This window comes from Vanacampus margaritifer, chromosome 1 (genome assembly GCF_051991255.1).
Source record: "Vanacampus margaritifer isolate UIUO_Vmar chromosome 1, RoL_Vmar_1.0, whole genome shotgun sequence".
In the NCBI taxonomy this organism is placed as follows: domain Eukaryota; kingdom Metazoa; phylum Chordata; class Actinopteri; order Syngnathiformes; family Syngnathidae; genus Vanacampus; species Vanacampus margaritifer.
This window is the reverse complement of record NC_135432.1, coordinates 66,014,863-66,038,737: the sequence shown is the minus strand read 5'-3', so window position 1 is coordinate 66,038,737 and position 23,875 is coordinate 66,014,863. Positions and strand designations below refer to the sequence as shown.

Here is a 23,875-nt window from a genome sequence, read left to right as displayed (position 1 = left end):
ATCGGACCCACAGCAGAGCGCCCGCTAAGCCTTACAAACCAAGATCACAACCATCCCAGGTACGGCTAAAGGTGCGCCACCGACAATATCCCGCAAGCATGCTTCCTCTCCAAGCCCCTCCTCTCCCTCACTTAGCCCAAGACCCCCACTCCCGCCTCGCCTTTTCCTGGCTCCGTTGCTCCAGGAGATGCTATCGTTTCTCCGGCAGACTTCAGATTTCTTGGGTGACTTCAAAGCGCGTCGGGCTGAGTGTTTAGAAGAATGCGATGGAAACAGGAAAATAATGTTCCGATTTCTGTAAACTTCACCACATCTGCTTGTGCTTAGCGCCGGTGCGGCGTCAAGAAGGGGGGGCTCAGTCGGGACTTTGCTCGAGAGACGTGCACTCGATGAGTAGAAAAACGATATTAAAGAAGCTTTGCCATCAATTTCATTCACGTTGTGAAACAAGCAGGAAAACTCCAATTCATGTTTCTGTAACCATTTTACGTCAAAAGGGCAATCTTTACAAAAAACTCAAATACGTTCGAATCGAGCATTGAAGAATGTTTGAGAATTAAGTCAGAATACGTTTATGAGAAAACGGTGAAGCCTCGCCAAATCAGACCAAAGCTCTGACGAGCAGGAAAGTAGTAATTTGTGTCGAGGAGGTATGTTGAAGTGATACTGTACATATCGACTGTTTAAGACGGTGGTCCCCAACCGCCGGTCTCTGGCCCGGTATCTGGGTCATTTGGCACTGGTCCGCACAGATATAGTTTCAAAAAAAACAAACAAGAACAGTAAATATATTGGAATACCATTTTGAAAAACTACTGTATGGGTGGGATGTGGGTTAAGGATTTAGGGATAGAAGAGGTGGGGGGGATCGTAAGGGGACGGATAGAGGAAGCGAGTTAGCCTCGGATGGGCGAGAGTGAAACCCGAGCATGATTGAGTTAGTAGTGGGAAAGGAGACGGGAGCCCCCGGCCGGGCCTGCCAGTCGGATGGCGAATTTGTGTATACACGCCCGCCTCTTGTCATGCCGCCCCGTTAGCGTGGCGCGATCCTGATGGAGTTATCTGGCCCGCGCCTGAAAAGCTCTTGTCATCTTGTTGTATACACAAGAGCAGCCAGCATTAGTCTGTGTGTACGCTTGCGCGGTGCCAGCGACATTACTCACCGGCCTTTTGGGACCCGTCCGCCGGTTCCTTTTGGGTGGAAATGTACTCGCTGCGTCCTCCCCAAGATGAAGGTTATACAAACACGGGTGGAAATGAGGTCTTGGCAGGCAAAGCCATGACCTTTTCTGTCTGATTCATCCTCGCCTAAGGGTTCTGACACGGCCAATAAAGGTGATACCGAAGCGTCGTTATTACGGCGAGGCCTTGAGATACGAGTAAATGGAGTTTTTCCAGATATGAGCAGTCATTGAATTCGCTGTTGATTCCAACTCCTAGTTGAAGTAAACCGATTTTAGCTTCATGCTTAACGCAAAACATCATAGACAACGAATAGCATCAGTGTCGTGGCGTTAATCCCCTTTCACACTGCACTTATGACCCATTCATATTCGAAGTGGTGAGGGGCAGCAAAACTAGGTACCGACAGTTGACCACTAGTTTTCTTAAATAGTAGCAGAATTCCACACATTGCGCAACAGTTCAGTAGACATTTGAAATTATATTAACGGGTTTTGGGATCATATTTTGGGGTACAGTATATGCATATTTATTTTAAAATCGGAAGTCAAGGCTAATACTGTAATTGTTCAAGATATTGTAAAAAGAGGGTTAGTCACAAAAAAATGCATTATCTAAAGATTTTTGATATTTTGGTAGATTTGAGCAAGAATCACGGAAGTTGATACACAAGATTTGCATAAAATGAAGTGATGAGTTTGACATTTTCAGCCATTTTCACTGAAGCAACCCCCTTCGCTCTCGGCTGTTTTACTGGATTTGGACTGATTTTGCAAGGCCCACAGAATATTGCGTTCTATTGCTATAAAAACATGGAACCTACCAAAAGAAAGATTCGAGTCTCTTCTTTCATCAGGAAAAAAAGTATATTTATATCCGTTTTGCAGCAATTAGCATTAGAAAGTCATTTTGGTTTAATTGGACTCACTTGGGAAACTTGTCAAACTTATCTGAGATGAATAGAGACGTCAAAACTTGTGGCAAAAAACTCAAATTTAAATGTTTATTTTGCCTAACCCACACATGCTACAATTCCTTGTATTGTTTCAGACGGATTGACAAGCGGGGGAAACATTCTGGAAGAAATCAGTCCAACGCCAACAAAGACACAAAAGTGGCTTTGCAGACAGAAGCCCTAAACATTTAATCCTCCGTGAAAACAGCGAAAGGAAAAATCCACCCTAAATCATTTGGAGGCTGCGAAAAGAAAAACAAGCCTTGGCAAAGGCACCTTGCGCTTTTTTTTTTTTTCTCCGTTTCATTGTTTGGTTGTATATTTTCCCGGCGTTCTGGCGGCCCGGCCAAAATATCACACGTCAGGTCCCGCTGAACATCTTCCATCCAGCGCCGCCATAAAAAAAAAAAAAAAAAAAAAAGATGACTGCCAAGTTTATGAAGAAACGTTTGCAGCTATTTGACGACGTCCAACCTCCAAGTCTGGAAGAGCAAAAAGGTTCTTGCAGATGGCTGAGCAAGACCTGAACAGAAACGCACCAAAAAAAAAAAAAAAACGGGCTTTGCGAGATTCGTGTTGAAAATTCGGAGACGTTTGTATATTTGGATTCGGCCGTGTAATAAAATGTTTGGTTCGTAATGGTGACTATAGCGAGGCTTGTTCCACGGCAGGGAAAAAGATTCACACTTGGAATCGTTCAACCTGAACACCAGACGATTCGTGCAAAGGGAAACGTTTGGCCATTCGGATTGAAAGGAAGAAAAAAATAATAATCCGGTAATAAAGTCTTCATTTATGAGAAAAGCTAAAAAGTTGTTTTTCATGACCAAGGCAATAATATCACAAAAAAAATGGATTTGTTATTTTACAAGGAATTAAACTCATAGTTTTCGGAGAATAAAGTCTTAGTGGTGCAAGAAAAAAAAAATTGCGTTAGTGGTAATGTTTTGGAGAATAAGTCAAAAAGTCGTACTAGAGGTAAGACACGAGTTAAGGAGAATAAAGTCGGATTGTTACAATAAAAAAATACTTATGTTATATTGTCTATTTTTTCTTAGATAAAGTTTGTAATGTTACAAGAAAAAATGTAATTAAAAAAACATCGTATCACAGTGGGGGGGGGGGGCTTGGCGGGATCACAAGTTAGAGAATAAACAGACTTTAACTGCAAGAATTTTTTTGAGAATAGTCGTATCATTTCATTTAAAAAAAAAAGAAAGTCACAATGTGAAAAAATGTGTTTATTTGTGTTCGATACTCATAAGTTATAATAAAACAAAAAGAGAGAGAAATAGTTAAATAGTATTTTTCTGACAAAAAAAAAAATCCCCCCAAAAATTGAATATTTTTGAGGATTAAGTCACAATTTTTTACAAGATAAAAAAGAAAAAAGAAAAGAAGTATTATTGTGTTACTGGAGAAATATGTACTTAAGACATTTGAAAAAATAGTTTTTTTTTGAAGAATAGATTTGCAATTTTAGGAAAAAAAGTAGTAACATTTAGAGATTTTTTTTTTTACACGGTTGCACTGTGACCGAGAAAAAGTAAAAAAAAAAAAAAAAAGTAGTAGTAAGTGGAATTTTTTAAAAATATTTATAAAAAAATATATATATATAGTTTAAAAAATAATTTAATTAGATTACCGACGATGTAACCGTGCGCCTCGTTCTCGCCGGTTTTCGTCAAACAAGCTAAGCGAAGGGAGTAAAGGTCAATGGTTGGCATGCGTCGACTTCCTTCTTCCCGACTTGTCATAATCGGGTCGGTTTCGGTCGTCCCGCGTTTGTTGCTGAGCGCCAAAGCAGAGCTGGCGGGCTTGACTAAGCTCATTTCCCCGCTCCTTCCCGAAAGATTAGTGCGGGAGAAACAGCAGATGAGGACAAATACATGTGAGGAGGGGGGGGGTCATTTCAAATGCTTCCAGTCAATCTGTCAGGCTGAACGCAAGTGAAAAATCTTAGGATGGAAATGGACTTTTTGTTCTTACAGTAAGACTTTTTACAGTATTCGCTTTGTCTCAACATTACAGGATTGGGTTGCTCCATTTGCTGTTGTTTTTTTTTTTATCATTTAAATGGGAAGTCAAGTCAAACATTTTCTTTACAATAATATACTCTGGTCCAAACAGGGTATTCGGATTAATATTGTGTTTGTGGTATATGAATGAAGCAGAAAATCAATCATTTTCAGTCAACAGCGAGTGACAAAATGGCCGACCCTGAGATGAATACAAAAATGAGCAGGTTTTTCATCCTAATTCCACAAACACAATATTAATCAGAATATCTATATAATATATAAGGGGTATGCCCAAAAAAATGGATTCCCATAAGAGTGGCGCTTCTCATTTAGTACTACGATTCAGAATAGATTTTAAATGTCCCAAAATCCATTTTTATTTGAATGATTGATTTTATGCAGTCCTGCCCTTGTTTGTGTGTCTAGCACTGTTTATGTTGTACATGATTTGGCCACTTGGGGGCAGTGTGATTCCGTGCGTTCTGATACACTGCAAAGGAAAAAGTCCCGATTAAATTATTCCAATAAAAATAATTTTTTGTTGTTGTTTTTTTGCAGCGTAGGGAGAGCACATGCCGGTGAGTAACGTTAAGATGCTTCTCTGTAAACACTCTTGAATGGTTTTGTATGAATAGACATTCTTGTGAGTGATTAAAGTGCTGCGCTAATTAGCATTAGCTTGTCAGATTGGCGTAGATCATGACCATTCTTTGCACATCTATAACTTGAAGCAGAAAGTATTGTCAATCAAAATCTGAATCGTAAATCGATTTTGAATGGAATCGTAGGCCCAAAAATCGGAATCGAATCGTGAGACAGTCAAAGTTTCCCACCCCTAATATATATAAAATAAGAAAAGCAGGGCGGCCCGCCAAGCTTACAAACCCTGGGGGAAACAATGATGCTGTTTTTTGGGAGCCATCTTTTGTGGATTATTAATTATTTTTGGATTCCAAATATCCCCCCCCCCCCCCCCCCTCAAAGTGATAATAGACGCATATTATTCACTATTTTACTTTAAGAAAAAAATTTTGTCAGATCATTTTTTTTATTTTTGTGAATGATAACCGGATTCCTACACATTCCGAACGTCCCCTAATGGTCATCCTCTGCGGCTAATCTTTTCTTGCGACGAGTCGCTACGTAAACAACAATTTCACGGCCACTTGGACTCAGGTTGTGTCGGCTCGTAATTGGTGGCAGGAACATCTTCCCAGCGCGCCGGTCATCCGCCGAGGGCCGAGCGGAGCGGACGGGGGTTCGCCCGGCAACGGTCTGAACGGCGCGGCGCAGACTCTCGGCATTCTTTGCAACAATTTGGTCTAATTAGCATCAACTCCGGGCACATCCATCATGCTCCTCAAGAAACATAAACAAAATGTCAGCTCTAGCGTAACAAACAGGTCGCCCGGCTACTTAGTGCAAATTATTCTTACATAAAAACTCAAGCGGGTCCTCAAGCAAAACACAGACCCCCCCCCCCTCCCCTGAAAAAAAAAAGGACCACCACTCCCCCCCCACCCCGCTTCCCCCTGCAGGCCATCTGGGGGAATGGAGCAGCAATGAAATTGAAGACATATGTTGAAGTCTCCAGAGTATCGCAGTGGACACGGTGACAGTTGACGCCGGGATTTGCGGTGCTCGTGAATTGGATTGCGTAAGCCCCTAAGAAATTGACATTAAATATGGACCAAAACGATGGCCGATTACGCGTGGTTTGCAGAAACCAACCTACAAAAACAGGATGAAAATAATTAAACATTACTTTGTTCTTGTTTGTCATTTCATTTTTGGGGGCCTTAAAGGCCTTATATGAAGGCTAGAGCTGTCAAAATGATGTGGATTTATCAACAAGTCATCAATTATCAAATAATCGACCACAATTTTTGTAATTGAGTAATCATTTGGAGATTCTTTTTTTTAAATGTAAAGTTGTCCAAATCCTCTGATTTCAGTATAGTGATTTCGGTAGTCTTTCATGAAATCTTATCTTCGGCGTTTAATTTAAATAAGACATTTGCAAAAATCTGTTTTTACTTTGGAAATCAATGACAGAACCAACAACATCAATACCCTCCCCGGCACTAATTTGGATATAAGGGAACCGATCAATTGGGGAAACAAAGCCAGCACTTAATCCTAATCACGAGATTGTTGTTTGTGACCATTTCTGTTTGACGAGCTTTAACAAGTCACAGAAAGCGTTTATTATAATCACATGAAAAAGCAAGAGGGGGAAAAAAAAAAAATCGCTGTTACTAGACAGAATTTGTCAGGGCGTCCGTCCTTGATGATATGCAGTGTGAAATTTTTCACTAATTATCGGGGCAAGTTTGTTGTTAGAACGCAGACGGCCAAAGTCACTCACCTCAAACAACTGTGGACGATCACTATGACAACCATGTGTGTACAAAATTAACAACGATAACACACTTAAAAAAAATATAAAAAAAAGTAGTAGTGTGACGCCAACTACCCGTGACAAACTCCATTAGTGTTTAAACATTTGTGGCCAATAAATATGATTCTGATATGGTACCAATTCAACAACTTGGACATCTGGATAAGCAAATGATAATGTCATCTACCTATAAGGCGGCAACGATTAATCGAACAACTAAGCTGATTTTCTAACAAAAGTCAATGGAAAATTTCTGTCTCAAAACTTCACAGGGGTCATTTTCCCCACACGGACTTATGGTACAGCATCCGGATGCCCAAACATTGAGTTACTCAACGCTACGTCGCTTCGACACCCACGTCACTCACCAGTAGGGCTGTAACGATAACTGCAATATCTTGATATCACGATATTGAAATTTCCACAATATCATCGTTGTCATGTCACAATATTAAAAGCAGCACATCTGTTAAAAAGATGAGGTTGTATTCCATTTCGGTAGTTCTAGCACCCCCTGGTGGTTAGTTTAGTAGTGCAGTTTAATTTTAATTAGTAATGTTTCGGCCAGTGCGGCGATTATCTCTCATATAAATAAGTCAGACAAGCAAATAAAAATTATTTTTTTTAAAATTGGGGGGGGGTGGGGTGGGGGGGGTCGGGGCAATATCGGGAGTTTTTACACAGTATCGTGAAGTGTGTTTTTTTTGTTTGTTTTTTTTTAAATCGGCAACCTCACCACAATATCGTGATATTTATCGTATCGTGATGTTTGGATATCGTTGCACCTCTACTCACCAGGGATACGCACCCAGAAGTCACAGATACTACAGTAGAGCGCAAGGATGAGAACCAAAAGTGGACACAAATAACGCATGCATATGTTGCATTTAATAATGCAAAATTAATTAAATATATAATAAAAATATTAAATTGCTGAAAGCCCGACTCGCTACCTCCCAGTTTCAAGAAAAAGTTTGCTTAATTTGTTTACCCGACCGGGAATGAAAGTATTATTCATTTGTATTTTGCGCGTACGTTAAAGCAAATTTGTTACCGCATTTGACGTGCCTGTTATAAACAATCTCGGCTAGCATTTAAACCCCGCCCCCTAATGTCATATCATGTCCGGGTCTGTGTACAAATCACCGTCTTAAACATCCAAAATCCTCCGGAGATTACGACAGGCGGTTTGACCAAAAGTCAAGCGGAGGCGTTATTGCAATCAAGAGCCCCCCCCCCCCCCCCAACCCCCCCAAAAATGATGTCACAGTGTTTGTTCATTATGGAGTCTTGTCAGGAGGCCAACATTTGATTCACTTTCATGCAAAAAAAAAAAAAAAAGTTCCTCCCCCGACGTTCCCACAAAGCTCAGTTGGCGACATCGGAAGATTTTAGCCAGCTCTTTTTCCAGCCGGTTTCTCTGCTGATGGGTTTCGCTCACAAACCGTTACGCTCCCGAACGCACCAAACTGTCACTCAAAAACGCTGATCGCTGATCCTGAACGGCACGCAATCACAAAACGCACACACGCACGCACGTGAACACAAATTGGGCTTTTAGATCCTCTCGTGGTCTTAAAAGTATTACATTTGATAGTTGTTGTTTTTTTTTAAGTGTGCGTTCTTAAAATTAAACACGAAGCACACTTTTTTTGGGGGGGGTTCAATTTAAATTTGAAATTTGGAAGGAACGTCTTGAATATTTCTGTGCTAACAATGTGTTGCTGTAACTTCACCGTATTACAATTAATAATGGCTTAGTACAGCATTAATCAATCAAGAATAGATATATGAAAATAAATTGTGTTTGCATTAAACTAATTTTTCTAAACATTTTTTTGCATTTTATTTGACAGTTCTTGCAATCAGTATAAAATGTATAAAAATCCAATTTTTTTTTAATTACATGAATCAATACATAATAATATCAATATAATATATAAAAATACATAAAATCAAATTAAATGTAATTAACCATAACTTTTTTTCCTTTAGAATGAATTAAAATTACATTAATTAATAAAAAAAACTTATACATATGAAATATGCAAGTGTGTTTGTAAAAAAAAAAAAAGGGGGAAAAAAAGAAGTCAATTATATTTTACTTCCACTGAAATGGCAATCAATTTAATTAAGATCAAATAAAAATGAAACTGTTACCAGGAAGAATATAACAGGACATTTCAATTATTTGTTCTTATTAAAATAAAATAAATAAAAAATAATGTATTTGTACTTAGATGTTTTCACATTAGGCTATAGTAAATATAATGGTTTAAGCATTTTAAAATTAAATATTGATTGGCTCAGTGTTTGCGATTAAAACTTTTCATGTCTACATGAACTTATGTACAATTAAGCAGCTTTTCATCTTTTGCCATTTGGGCCTAATGAACATTTTCTATCTGTCGCCACATGACTGCAGTGTAAATGTCATCCAGTAAAGTCCAGTAAAGTCCAGTAAATCACTCCCTCTGCTGTCTGACTGAAAAAACGGGGAAAAAAAGTGGCGCTGCTCATCTGGCACAAGTTTCACGGGCCCGAACCGTCAAGAGAAACAAAACAAAAAAATGGCCTCCCCCTTGCCTGGACGTGGGCCGGCTCGCCGCTTCACCACCCCCCCCCCCCCCCACTTCGGATCCGACCAGGATGTTTGGGTTAGAAAATGACTGCTGCTGCTACTCCCTCGGCCCCCTTTCGCTAATTGGCCCGAGGGTAATTACCTTGTCTCCTCTCCACTTAAGTACAAATAGGAGCTGCAGTGTTATTGTATCGGGTGGGCCCGAAATTCGCATGACTAATAGTCACGACCAACGCAATAATAACGAAAGCGGCGGCGAATTAGACACCATAACGAGAACTTCAATAAAATTACAAATATTGTTGAACCCGGCACAAAAATTTGCTGGTTTGAGTAGTGTTAGTAACCCGACCAATAGTGAAAACGCAACGTCCCTGGGGGAGGTACCACAAAGAAATGTCGTTTATCAACGAATACTAGACTTTCATTTGCTGGCTCCCATGTCACTCACCAGGCCAGGTCCTTCTTTTTTAAAGCCACACACACTTAAAGTTACATATTTTAAAGTGTGGAATGTGAGGATGGCAACCCCAAGTGGACAAAATGAGCACTTGCACCTCACATGCAGATTTTCAATTTTATTGAATTACTTTCGATGGGATTATTACAATTCTAAAAATATTGGATTGTCGCAGGGCTCATCTTTACCACAGACCTGAGATTCCAAAACACTTTGATACAAAGTTTTTCTTCAGATCGATATCAGAACGATATTCACTCTGAGCACTGACTGACGAAATAAAATGACAAAAAAATTGTGAACAAAGACCTTTCTTTCTGACGCATATGATGATTCGTCAAATTGCCACTATAGCGCCAACTACTGCCGAGGAGGACTTACTCTGTCAGATTTTCTCTGCACCTCCACAAGTACCCCATACCTAAAAGTAAGGCCGGTATCGGCCCAGCACTATTCACTAGGGGTTTGCCAAAAATAAACGATTCTCATAAGAATCGCGATTCTCATTTAGCACGATTCAGAATCGATTTTAAATGTCCCAAAATCGATTTTGATTTAAATGATTTCATACTGTCTTGCTTTTGTCTGTGTGTGCCTTTATTGGGAGCGCTGTTCATGTTGTACACGATTTGGCCACTTGGGGGCAGTGTGGTTCCGCACGTTCTGATAAGCTGTTGTTATGTTGTAGACACATTAGAGAGTAGAAGGAAAAAGTCACGATCAAGTTATTCCAATAAAAGTTGTTTGTTTTTTTTGTAGCGTTATGCCGGTGAGTAATGTTAAGATGCTTTTTTGTAAACATTCTTGAAGCGTTTTGTATGAATAGCCGTTCTTTTGAATGATAAAAGTGCCGCAAGTAGTGCGCTAATTAGCATTAGCACATCAATAAATTGAAGCAGAAATCCCTGTCAAACAAATCATTTTGAATGAAAAATCCTGCAGAGTCAAAAATCGATTTTGAATCGAATCGCAGACCCAAAAATCGGAATCATGAGACGGTCAAAGATTCCCAGCCCGACTATTCACTGTATCGGCAAACGTGTCATTTTTCATCTGTTTACACAATCTGCGCAGACTTGAGACTTTCCCCTCAGGTGACGTACATCAGAGCGGAACGCTTCACGCAGCGTTACGAAAGCCACCCGAGGGTCCGGCAAAGACCAGAACACCAACGCGGGCCCTCCAAGGGTTTCGTCTTGTGTGGCAAGAGCAAAGACATCACAAAAAAAAAAGAAGAAGAAGAAATTTTGCCAGGGATCCTGTTTGTGGATGTTGCCATGGGAACGATGCTGCGTTTTCTTATCGTAAAAGTCGGTGATTACAGAGCGCTTACAACTTAACCTTGGTCCGACCCGCTCGCGCTGGACCGGCTTCAAAGGCCTCCGAACGGGCCCGTGTGTGGTCTTGGTTGCGCTCGGCGTCAACGCTTGGTCGAAAACGCAGCAAGCGAGCGCCCGTTGAGTCACCGCTTGGACGTCGCTGTGAGGAGTTTGAAAGAAGCGGCGTTCTGGAAAGGTTGGGGCGGGTTGGAACGCTCTCAGAATAAATGTCTACAGCGGGGCTAATATTTATTCCTTTTTTTTTACATTTCCATTGACATTTGTGGCAAACAGATGTTGGAGCGGCTCCTGGCATTTTCGGGGGTGTTGAAAGAAGCCGCGTGGCGCATCAGAAAAGTTATCCATCTCCCAGTTACCCTAAAACCCAACATCATCATCATCATCATCATCATCATCATCATGGTCAAATTTACCGCTCAGGGCGCTACTGGGAGCAGAGGAAACGCTTAGCGCGATATATCAGCGCTCCCGTAATTATATTCGTGACATATTTGGATCGCATGCGTCTCTAAGGGCAAAAACATTTGAATCCTCATTAAATAGCTATGCAGAAAATGGCTGCCAATATTTAATGGGGGGGGGGGGCTGGGCTTTGTACGACAAGTCGCAGATGTTTCGAACCTCAACCAGAGAAATGAAAACCAAAATGATCATTGGTGCTGGAGTTGATATTTAAGGCACGGGAGAAGCGCAAACTTTTTATCCTTTGAGTGAACTTTTCAAGTCAAAGCTTTTTTATGAATGGAACAAATCTTTCTTGTCCGTGTGACAGAAACACGTTTTCACATTCATTTGGGAGCAAATAGCACAAATGGCACACACAGTTTTAAATCAGGGTTCCTACAGCCTAAAGACCCAGAATGTAGTCCTTAGCGCCACCTAGTGGTGAAAGAATAGCGTTCGAAGCACGCACACTACGGTGGCTCAAAGAGAACACATTTCGCAAGACTGCCAACAATTTCAGCTGTGACGCTGAAAGACCGACTGAGCGAGCCGGAATTAGCCAAGCAGCTAACAAGAGCGGCTAGCAGGAGGAGCTCATTTAAAAAAAAAAGCTAGTAAAAGCTTGTCAGAGCAAAACAGAAAGTGACACGGCAGGAAGATGGCGGCGAAACATGGCAGCTCTAATATATATATATATATATATATATATATATATATATATATATATATATATATATATATATATATATATATATATATATATATATATATATGTTTATGTGATACAACATATTTCTTTGCATACTACTGACATAAAGAGTCATGTTTTAAAATGAATGAATTTTTTAGTTCACCACTAGATGGCAGTAGGGATCACTGAATGTCCCTTTGTGGCAAGTTAAATTCAAGAATTTTAACTACATTTGAAATTAAATTTATGACCATTGTCACAATGTTCTCAGTGTCCCATGTTGGCAAAAATGGCAACAACAAAAAAGACCCGACTAAAACCACGTCACCTTTTTGCCGGTTCGGTTATCATGATCGTGTTACCGCTAGAGTCATTCGGTAAAGTTTTTTTAAATTTTTTTTTTAAGAATGCATTTTGAAATTTGAAACCATTTACAAATCATAAAATCCTTCTCATAACACCGCATCCATCTTAGTTTCAACCCAGAAAATTGTTTTTCGGTCGACATTTTCAGAGCAACGTAAATGCGCGCTTTAGCTAGCTTACGCAGACAGGCAGGAACGAACAAAGAAGGACCTCATTTGCATACATTTCATTTACGGCTTTTTATTGTTTTTACCATGTTATTGTTATCGTGCAGTGTGGAGGTTTAGACTTGTTCAGAAGTTTTGTATTGGAAGATAAAAAGGTAACCGTTTCTTGCTTTAGCAATAACGCGAGGCTCGAATAAGCGCGTTTGCGGCTCAAAATTCGGATTTTGTGCCTCATTAAAAAACGTTGAACAACAAAAGTGAGAATCGCAGTTTCCCAAAAGGCTTGACTTCGCCGGACGCATGCTAAGGTTGCTGCAACGCACTTACATCGCCGACGCAAGTGACGTTGGCAGTCCACCGTCAAGGCAAGCTCAGTGCTACGACCAACTAGCTAGCAACAATCCGCGCCGGCGACTCGCGCGGCTAAACACATTGCGGACTCGCTCCCGAGTCAGTAATCGTCACCTCAATAAGCTACATAAATATTGTTCTCACCAAAGGATAAAGAGCAAAGACGGGAAAAGCCATGCTAATCGCTAAGCTAACCGAAGACTGACTTTGAAACTGACCACCCGCCACCGGATTTAACATGGCAGACATTCCTGTAAGGCGACCTTTCATCGAGTTTCTCACAAGCCGCTCTTTTCCCCGCTGGTGCCCTGCCAGCGTGTTCTCCAGTATGTCATCCACTTTACCGCGGGAGATCCGAAATAATCCAAAGTGTCTATAAATTTGAGCCTCCCTAATTGAAGCCTTGAGCGCGGCCACCGGGCGAGAGAGAGAGAGAGAGAGAGAGAGAGAGAGAGAGAGAGAAAAGATTCTCCCAGAGACAAATGGCTTTATGACGTTCATCTTGATAGAGTTATCCCAAAAGTGGGCGGGCACGCTTCCAGAACGAAGGGGAGGGTTCGAGAGTGTGTGTACGTTATGCATACATCCACACAACATGTCATCCAGAGCCCCGCAGAACACACGCATGCACAAGGGAAGCTGCCATGTCATTCCGGGCTTTTCGCTTGTCCCTTCGCCTTATTGACACTACTTATTATGTTTATTTATACGTCGGTGCGCAGCACGCCGCCTTTGTAATTAGCGCATCTGAACTCTTAGCCGACGCCGTATCGAGTTGCGTTGAACATTTCCTCCAACTTAAGCGGCGAGGCCCGAGAGAGAAAACCGGTCGGCGGCGGCGGCGGCGGCGGCGGGCTGGCCACCGCGTGAGGGTCGCGGGGTTAAACGGCCAATTCAGGAGTTTTCAACAGGCACGTCAGAGCTCATGAGGAACGAGCTGCCGGAGAAAAAGCAGCCGCCGATTCCTCGGCTCGATGCAAATTTTTCTATATATTTTTTTAAATCTAAATCAAAGAAAGGAAAAAAAAAAGGACCGTTTTTGTTTTTTCTATGCATGTGGCATATCACGGGCAATTATAGGATGGAGCTTTAGAGATGCTTTTGCGCGGGGAATCTTTATTGGTAACAAAAATGAACACCTCGCATGCCATTTGCATAAATAAAGGGGTGGGCAAAGGACGGCCTGCTTCATTCTGGTCCTTTAAAATTGCTCGGTTAAAATGATTTTTACCAAATACTGATACCACAAGTACATATTACCCCCCCCCCCCAAAAAAAAAAACCCCCATAAAGACAGATAATTTTAAAGAAAGAACTTTATATCGCAATATAGTATTTTTCCTTAAAATCGCATGAAATGAATGAGAATTTTCTATTCCTCTGATTTCTAATTTCTACAATTACCAATCATTAAACGGCCACTAGAGGGCGGCTGGTACTCGTACCAGCCTCCATCGCGAGTACCAACACCTTAAAATAAGCATGGTATTGGCACTGAGGTATCGGCACTCGCCCATCCCTATTTTTCATTATATTTGGTTCATTGATTGATAGAGAATAAAAATATTTTTTACATTAAACTATTTTTCTAGACATGCAAAGATTATCGATGGAACTCATGTGTATTTTTGACCGTCAATTAACCGTTTAGACCATTTCAAATTGTCCAAGTCCTCCTAATTTCATCTTCTCGACCGTAAACATCAGATTTCTGTCGTTCTCCATGAAAACAGGCGGATTATTTTGTGTCGGATGAAAATATATTTGAATTTACTTTGGAAAACAATGAACATTTTTGGCCATTTTTCTGACACGACACAAACTAAACCAGAAACTAAATCAGAATTACATTTGTGCATTTTCTGAACTGTCAATTCAAAATAATGTCTCATTTTTTTAATAGAGATTAAAATAAAAATATTTTTTCACATGCATAATATATACATAATTTTTTTTTTTAAAAAATATGCTTTTAAATCACAAAATCTATATAGTGGGGAGTGCAAAGTGTTGATTTTTTTTTTTTTTAAGCGACTGCCTTGCATGCATTTTGGCCACTGAGATGACACGCGTCACTATTTCATCCACAGGTAGGCCTGCATATGTAAATATGTCATTTTGTTAAGTATGGTTTTAAATCAGGCCAACGGCGGTTTTGGCAGGGCCACTAAGATTTAAATTTGGCTCCCAAAAAAGGCTTCATTTCGGTCCCCGTATTTACATTTAGGCAGACCGTACGGGTTTGATTCCCGGTCAGTGCACCTGAGCCCGCACGCAAATTGGTGCGTTGCGTCAGGGAGGGCAACTGGCATCAAAATGTGCCCAAATGTGGCGACCCCTGACGGGGAAAAGCTGAAAGTCACTTGTTCGCGTTCAAATACATTTACATGAATGACAGCGTCAGGTTGGAATACTCGACCGGCTCTTTTTGGATCAGCGCTAAAACCAAGCCAAGCATTCTCCTGCAAATAAACATTCGTCGGACTTGAGCTCCGTGACGCCGCCTCGCCGCTGTCATGAATCATATTTTTTCAAAGATGACACACTCGCGCACACACAACCTCTCTCGCTAAACTGAGATGTTTCCATCATGTCCGGTGTGACAAGCAGGAAGAGCCAGTAGCGGTCCGTGTAATGTTCTCACAATGAGAAGAACCAGATGTTCCGATCCGTACACTCGTGGAGCCGCTTTCATTCAAAGAGTCAACGTCCTTATCGGCCACGCCGGTCGTAAGTTACTCTACTTTATCATCACGGCATCCGTCTGTAGCAGATTCACTTTTAAAAGCAAGCGGACCGAGACAGGGGGGGGGGGGGTTGTCGGCGCGCAGGCCCATTGGGTCGAGAGTCCCGTACATTAAAAAAAGAAGAAAAGACCCGGTAGTATACGTTTTAGAATCAATTGGATTGCTAGATGCTACATTTTGAAGTGCACGACGCCACTAGGACCAAATCACAAAATCTCAAGTGGGATTGAGGAGGATCCCTGAGGCACTGATGAATTTACAGTACGTGAATAGTGTCGATAGTAAACTCCCGATTAATCGCGAATTTTATATCTATTCTAAATGTACAATTAAATATTTTTTTCCCCAAGTTTTCATACTCTTGTTTACAGAAAAGTGGAGAAGAAAATGTTAAACTAATAGAAATATGGCTGCATCTTTTAGTCATTGATACAGTAATTTCATAATTCATAAAGTTGAGTTAAAATTAAAAAGATGTACTGTACTGTAAAAAACTAGAGTGATATTGATTTGTGTTGATGTCAGTTTTCTGCCACTAGATGGCATAATTGCATTTGTAAGACGACGACAGCTCGGTGCGTTTTTCTTTTCGTATTAAGAGACATCTAATCTTTAACATGAAGTAACTGAAGCACATTTTTAAAATTGTAAAATACAACTTGAGCCCAAACTCCACAGACAGACGCATTTTTCTTAAATTCATTACAGCTCAATTTTGAGGCGTCGGCTGCGTTGCGACTGGAATTCCCTCAGTAAACGCTTTCCAAGTACGTTATTAATCATTAGTCATTAATCGCATGTTAAAAAAAAATTGTGGCGTTAAAGGAACTTTAAATTAACGCACTAATTTTTACAACCCTATAAAAAATATTTTTGTTTAAAAAAAATAATGGCTTGTAAACAATAACAACTACATTCAAATAGTCTTAAAATGTAAGTAAAAATAAGCAACCACTGTTTTTTTTTTGAATGAATATTTATTAATTAATCTCATTTTTTTAATTAAATATTAAAAATTGCTTGTCAATATCATGTTAATAATAGTAACATAATAATCTAGCAGCCAAAGCTCAAAATAACCCTAAATGAAATCGACTTCTTTCCAATCAGCTTCGCACGGAGGACTGAACAAACAACGCAACATATTTTATCCTTTTTTAGGCTTCTTTTTAATGAACTCATGCGTGTTCATTTGTTTAACATTCTCCGCTAATTTCCAGCGACAGCGATTGTTCACATTTCTCCGGGAACTCGTAATGAGATGATAAATCTTGCCGGTTTATTATTGCACAAGAAATGAGCGGTTACTCCAATAACAAGCGGCGCTTGTGATGAGGAAGACTGATGAAGAAAAAAAAAGGGGGGGGTAGCTGGGGGGGGGGATCACGGCCATTTTGAGCCAGGTCTCCACGTGAAAACGTGCGTCTCTCAAAAGATGTATGACAGACATCGTTATCATGATGGGGGGAGGAAGAAGAGAAAGTGCTCCCCCGTCTAGATTTAAAAAAACAAAAATCAACATGGCTGCCAACGTGTGATGTCATCACCGAGCACATCTGTCTCCAACATGTCCGCCGGGGGTTCAATCACGGCCCGGCCAAACACGCACACGATTGTTTCTGGAAATAAATATTAGGCCTAATTCGCCCTGTGATTGCCGACGGACGCTTCCTGTCTGTTTGAGGAAAAACACACACGCAAACACACACACACACACACACACGCACACACACACACACACACACACGCACACACACACACACACACACACACACACACACACACACACACACACACACACACACACACACACACACACACACACACACACACACACACACACACACACACACACACACACACACACACACACACACACACACACACACACACACACTAGAGCTCATTGATTAGTCACTTTTATCAATGATTTCAAATTTATTTGTCAGGACGATTTGGCATTTAAGGTCGATTTTTTCTTTAGGGGTTTCCGTAATTCCAACCTCGCTAATGTGCATTAATTTGCACTAACAACATGGCAGCGAACAAAAGCAGTCTTTTGGCCAATTAAGCAAGTTGGTCTTTGATTTAGAGACTTTTTGGACACCTTTAGTGACTTTGGTGTTTTTTTTGTCAACCTTTAGATTATTTTGTCCAAAAAAAAGTGATGAGCAAGTTTAATGTCCGCCCAAAAATTGGCAGCGCATTGTTTTCATTTGATGAGCGGGCAAATAAGGAAAAAATCATGCAAAGGGTTCTCTTGCATAAAAAATGAAATATATATATATATATATATATATTTTTTTTTTCATTCAAAATGTTACTATTATTGAGGTACTATATTTGTCCTGCATATCATTCCAAATCTGCAAAAATGTTTTAGGCTTACTCATGTTGGAGTAAAGGGCAGTATAAGCGTGTGAGCGTGAGTAAACCGCATCTACCATCTAGTGGTGAATGGTGGTATTACAACTTAAAACTACAGCCAACCCCTGCACCACTGATTCACACACACACATTTTTTTCCCCCAGTATTTAATTTTATTTCATTAATTTTTTTGACATTTTGAATGTTTATTTGTGATTTTGGGGGGTTTGTGGGGGAAAATTATTATTTTTATTTTTTTTAAAAAGGTGTGTGCGTTTTTTTGTTTTAATCAAGGGACCCACTCACAAGACTGTATTTCTAGTTAATGTTATCCTATTTTGAGAAAATAAAAAAATCTGTGCTTTCCTTAAAAAAAAAAAAAAAGGATAGATATATCGAATTGACCCAAAATTTTGATCAATGGGTTACATGTTTACATTTATTTCCATTATTCATATGGGAATTAATGCAAGCAAATGCTACAGAAAGAAAAAAAACCTGATAGGGACAAAAAAAAAAAAATTTTTTCTTTTCTTTTTTTTTGGAGGGGGGGGGGGGGGGGGGTTAAATCGGAAATTTAGATTTTGTTGGGAGGCCCAAGATTTTGTTTTAATGCGCCTGTAAGATTATGGTGGGTTAAAACCGATTCAGTTTCTGCAGCATGTTGTTATGCCTTCAAAAACATTCCATACCAGCTTTAGCATTGTCAGCTTTTGAAGACCATGTGACAATTAAGAGCACTTGTTTCGTTTTTCCAAGCACATGGCTGTCAAATCATGACGGTATTTATGAATGTGTCCCAAAGCATAACCGCTATCTTTATAAAAAAACTTTAAAAAAAAAACTGCGACTTGAACTGCACTAAAAAGATATCGGTATGAAGCTACCGCCATCTTGTGGACATTTATGGAATGAAGTCATGAGAAATGTATTAGAAACTAACTACAGTATAGACAAAATATAGATACAATTTTGGGTGTGAGAAACCATCTAATTGGTTTGTCTTTATGAAAAATACACTGATTATGTAACTATCAACATTCTAATGGAAAAAAAGAATAAAATAAAGTAGAGCGTAAGGCTGCAGATCTCCCAAAATAAATTAAGAGTACATGACATCAGTCTGTTAAAACCTAAAAAAGGACTACGAACTGTTATCAGTTTGTCAAAGAACAAACAGCACACACAGACAAGAGTTTTTTTGAATGCACTTCACGCTACATTACATCCTACAAAGGAAAAATAGACTTCAAACTAAAAAGGTGAAGTCCACAAAAGAGGAAGCCAAAGAAACCGAAATGACTCCACAGCATGCACCATTATTCCTCTTTGAATAAACTAAAGCTTTGTCTAAAATGCTGTAATGCTCCTCGCTAGTAATAGGAGGTTAAAGCTGCAGGAAACGAAACGCGGCTTTCGCACGCTTTCTTTTTTTTTTCCCCTTCATGGTGAATCCTAGAAATGATCATAACTTGATGCCACACTTGCTTCCCAGCCTGCATTGAGCCAATTGCAAGCAAAATCTCACAGCACACCAGCCAAAAATGCATTTTTCAAATGACCCTACAAACTACAATTTGAAAAATGGTTATTTTTTACACTAATAACAAGAACTGAAGTTACATTTTCTGCAGTAAAAATAGCAACAACAAAAAAACAACACAAAATATTAACGGGTTACATATGTGGCTGAAAGGACAGTAAAAAAAAAAAAAAACTGTAAACATTTGCTTAATGTGGTAACAAAATGATGCAGAAGAATGTAACAAACAACTATTTATGTATATACGCAAAGAAACAATCACTTGAAAACAGGCCTCAAAATAGCCACCAACAGCTAACAGGAAACCACCTTTGTTGCTTTAGTGACAACACACACCGCAGTCAGAAATTAAAACAGTAAGATATGAAGACTTAGCGGTTAGCATCTTTGTGATTCTAGTCTTATAAAGACGCAGGAAGTGAGTTAAATATGGTCATGTTAGCATTGCTAGCAGTCACCAAAGATCGTTGACACATCAATGTGTCCTTTTAACAGATAAGTGATGGTCTCCAATGTACTTTTTTTGCCTCTTAGTCTTAGGCAATTCAAGAGAGTAAAAAATCACAAAGCTAAACACACAGCTAGCTAGTGAGCTAAACCTAGCCGGGAAGACTTACCACTTCCTGGTGCTGGGTGGAGGCGGGACCAAAAGAATCCACTTACCCAGGTATCTGCTTAAAAGCTTCATCCAGGACTAAACCATTCCCGGTGAAGGTGACCAATGCTAACGATGCTAACTCTTGAGATTAGATTTGTATTTTAATTTGTTAGTGATTAAAGCATGATTAATTAAGATGATTTATTTGGTGCTGGGATTTGTAAAACACACTTTAAAAAATAAAATAAAAAGTAAAGAAGCCTAACATTAAAATTTAATTTGATGCTCTGATTTTCATGAAAACATACTGTACAAGAAAGCATAGTATTGATCACAAAATTAGCAAATTATATCCCCAAAATGAAGTTAGAGTGGCTAAATCCAAATTTAAAACATAATCTGGCTTTGAGTGCAAAGAGGTTGCAACGTCTCCAAGCAGTAAATGGATGAGGCATCTCCACTGACACCTCCACTATGCCACATCCAACATGGCGGCGACGTCGCTGAATTACTTGGCGTTCAAGGCGGCGTTCATGCATATACTGTACACTACTTAAAAAATGGAGAAATTGGTTTTATGGATGAAGCCAAAATGCAATCTAACCTTTCCAGATGAATGTTTCCTTTTGTTCTTTGCCACCATCTTGTGGCAACTACAGGCAATTGCAGCACAGTATAAACATTTTGTTGGGGTGGGGGCATCAAATACTCCTTTGTACATTTTAGGTTCATCTTAAAATGACACCCAGTGAGATCAATATGCCTGAGTTTATGTGACAAGTGTATGTCTCTGCTTTTCTCGCCTCAGTTAACTTCTTTGGCATGACAGAGTGATTAAAAAAATAAATAAATGAAAAATAAACAGTCAAGGAGGGGCAACAAGGCTCGGCTGTTGAACAGTGCATTATCTGTGGTATGCAGACTCTGCACATTGTCATACACTTTCCAGGCCTAAAGCCAAAGCTAATGCTATGCTATGTGCTAAGAAAACAGCTCCTGGCCTTGCACGAACTTTTACATACCATCGCCATACATTGCAATAACCAACATTTAGTTGTTTAAGAATAGTAGTTTAATTTATTGCAAAATACTTTCTTTTTTCACTTGACAAATATGCCATATATTTACAAAAAAAACGAAATAAAAACGAAATAAACCTGCTGTAAAACTGAATTATAACCGAACTGATGAAATAAGGACTAACTATCATGGAAAAATCCCAAACTAAAGGTCTAAGATTTACTAGGAAGGTCAAGCTCTATAACTTCAAAAAAAAAAAACATAAACAAACAAACTCGGGGACGTTCACCTTCAGTCGTCTTTGTGATTTTGCCGGCCAGGTCAACGTCAAGAGTGCTTGCATGAACAGTATGTTATCTCTGTGCCAGATACCCACCCCCACCCCCACCCAAGCCCCCCACCCTGCTTCATTGTGTTTGCTCCAGTTCAGCGCTAGCACATGTTTCCAATATGCTGACCAAGTTACGCAATATCATTTTGTTACAGGCCTTCTGGGAGGAACACAAGGAATTTTTGTGTGCTGGGTCCAAAAAGATGGGAAAAGAACAGCAAGACGATACACTCGTCCTTACTTCCTGGTTGGTATGGAGTGGGGATGTTTTTTTTTTCTGCGTTTCGAATACATGTGCAAACCTGTGACCACTCTACTTGTATTCGTCCTGCAGCCATAAAACATTGCAACTGGATTTGTCAACGAATTATAGATGACTAATGATTGATTAGTGATTATGTGTACATGAGTCATGACACAAAAAAATACGTTGATTCTTCATTTTTATCATTACCAGGTCGTAGGTAGGAGTTAGCTCAGTGATTCTCAAACAGTGTGCCGTGACAGTGAGAGATCATCCGGTGTACCACAGGAAATTATCCATACATATCAATTATTTTGACCCCCCCCCCCCCCCCCCCCAAAAAAAAAAGAATATAAAATCATTTTTGTTCATTTATCTTTACCAACCACATATATAGCAACAGGCAAACCAATCACATTCTCTTCCAATAGAAGCCAGATCTGTGTCTCATTAGTAAATAACCGTTATCAGATTTGGTTTAAATCACAGATATCGCGCGCATGTGAGGATAACCAGTATAGAAAAATGTAATTATATATATATATATCATATATTCACAATGTGAAGCATGGCTTTAAAAAAAACAACAATGTTTTTTTTTTGGGTTTCAAACGCACTCTACGCTTCAGCGGTGACATTATACATGCCTACCAATAAAGTTTCTTCTTTTTGTCAATGGCCTCACGCATGCGCGGTGACGTATCTGCGTACAGTAAAGCACCGGGGAGAGATGCTGAACCGGACCAGAAAGAACTATCCCGGCTTGAACACTTCATCTTCGGCATGGCGACCCGGACAAAGTGCTTCACATTGTGTACTGTTAAAGTATGAACACTTTGGTGTCAAAGCGGATAAGTTACGTCACTCCAGGCGCAACAGGTCGCGACCACGAGCAAAAGGAAAGAACTATTACGTAGTAATAATAACACTTTTTATTTTGTTGCTGTCGTCTTTTTAAAACGCTCTTACCTGCGGAGCCTCCGGCGATAATCTGGTGGGTTGCTTCCCGGACTAAGCCGCGAGGTTTGGGGATTGTGGTCGTCATTGTGGCCGCTTTCACCTCTCCGGTTGCTCTGCCAAGGCAAACACGCGCGTAGTTAGCAACTAGCTTGCTAGCTAGCTAGCATCAAGCTAGGTTCAGGCCGTTCTGCTCCCCGCCGTGACGTCATAGCCGTCACTTTTTAGGAAGTCGCACGAACCTGAGTCGTGGATGCGTCGCCTCGCCTGGATCTTCTCTCAGCTCTGCTTCGCACTCAAAAGAGGGCGTGCTGTGGGTCGATTTGGATTTGGAGCAGAACGCCTCTCGTGTACTATCGGACCTCCTTTTGCTGTTTGTAGTTCAACTTTGGAAGCCCCCTCCCCGACCCACTAACCCCCCCCAGTGATCAATACAAGACAAACATGACCACAAGATGACACTTTCACTTCCAAAAATACCTTTCTCCACTTTTTGTGAATCATCATTTGCAATATAATAAAATAATTTCCTTAAAATAATTTAAATAAAACATTGATTATATATATTGTATATTGTAATTAAACTGACAAAAAGTATTTAAAACTGTATATTTTTTCTTTTTTATCCTAGCACATCAGGTTTTTGAGATTTATATATTTTTTTAAATTTGACCTTTATCAGCCTGCAATATGGATTAACGTGTTGTACAAAAGTCTTGTCGCTTGGGTACAAGTTGACTTTAAATGGCCCTGAAATATATTTCTAATCAATATATATTTTTTTTTTTACAAGAAATGGCTAAATTCAATCACAACAGCTTTTGAAATAATATTTTGGTGCAAAACGAAACTGCTGAAAAGCATTCTAACATTTACAGCTTGATAACGCTTTTGACCACGGACAACATGCCTAAAATTCACCCTGAGACCAAAGCGTTGATTATCAAGAGGCTGAAGACCAGATCCACTGCTGAGGTGGCTGACACCTTCAATGTGTCTCAGCGTCAAGTACAAAGGATAAGAAAACGATTTGAAGAGACTGGAGATGTTTTTGACAAGCCCAGGTCTGGCAGACCCCGCAAGACAACGGCTCGGGAGGACCTTTTGT

General features: G+C 40.0%; 1 protein-coding gene across 1 annotated transcript in view; it reads right to left on the bottom strand.

Annotated features, from left to right (window-relative positions):
- The window catches only part of slc25a21 (solute carrier family 25 member 21), an 89,984-nt gene extending 66,905 nt beyond the window's left edge, over nucleotides 1-23,079 (bottom strand). The window contains exons 1-2 of the mRNA XM_077562641.1: nucleotides 23,010-23,079; nucleotides 22,780-22,883 (exon numbers count right to left, since the gene is read on the bottom strand). Of these exons, the coding sequence (XP_077418767.1) occupies nucleotides 22,780-22,855 (76 nt within the window). The 5' untranslated portion in view covers nucleotides 22,856-22,883; nucleotides 23,010-23,079. The remainder of the gene's footprint in view (nucleotides 1-22,779; nucleotides 22,884-23,009) is intronic.
- Between the last annotated feature and the right edge of the window lie 796 nt (nucleotides 23,080-23,875).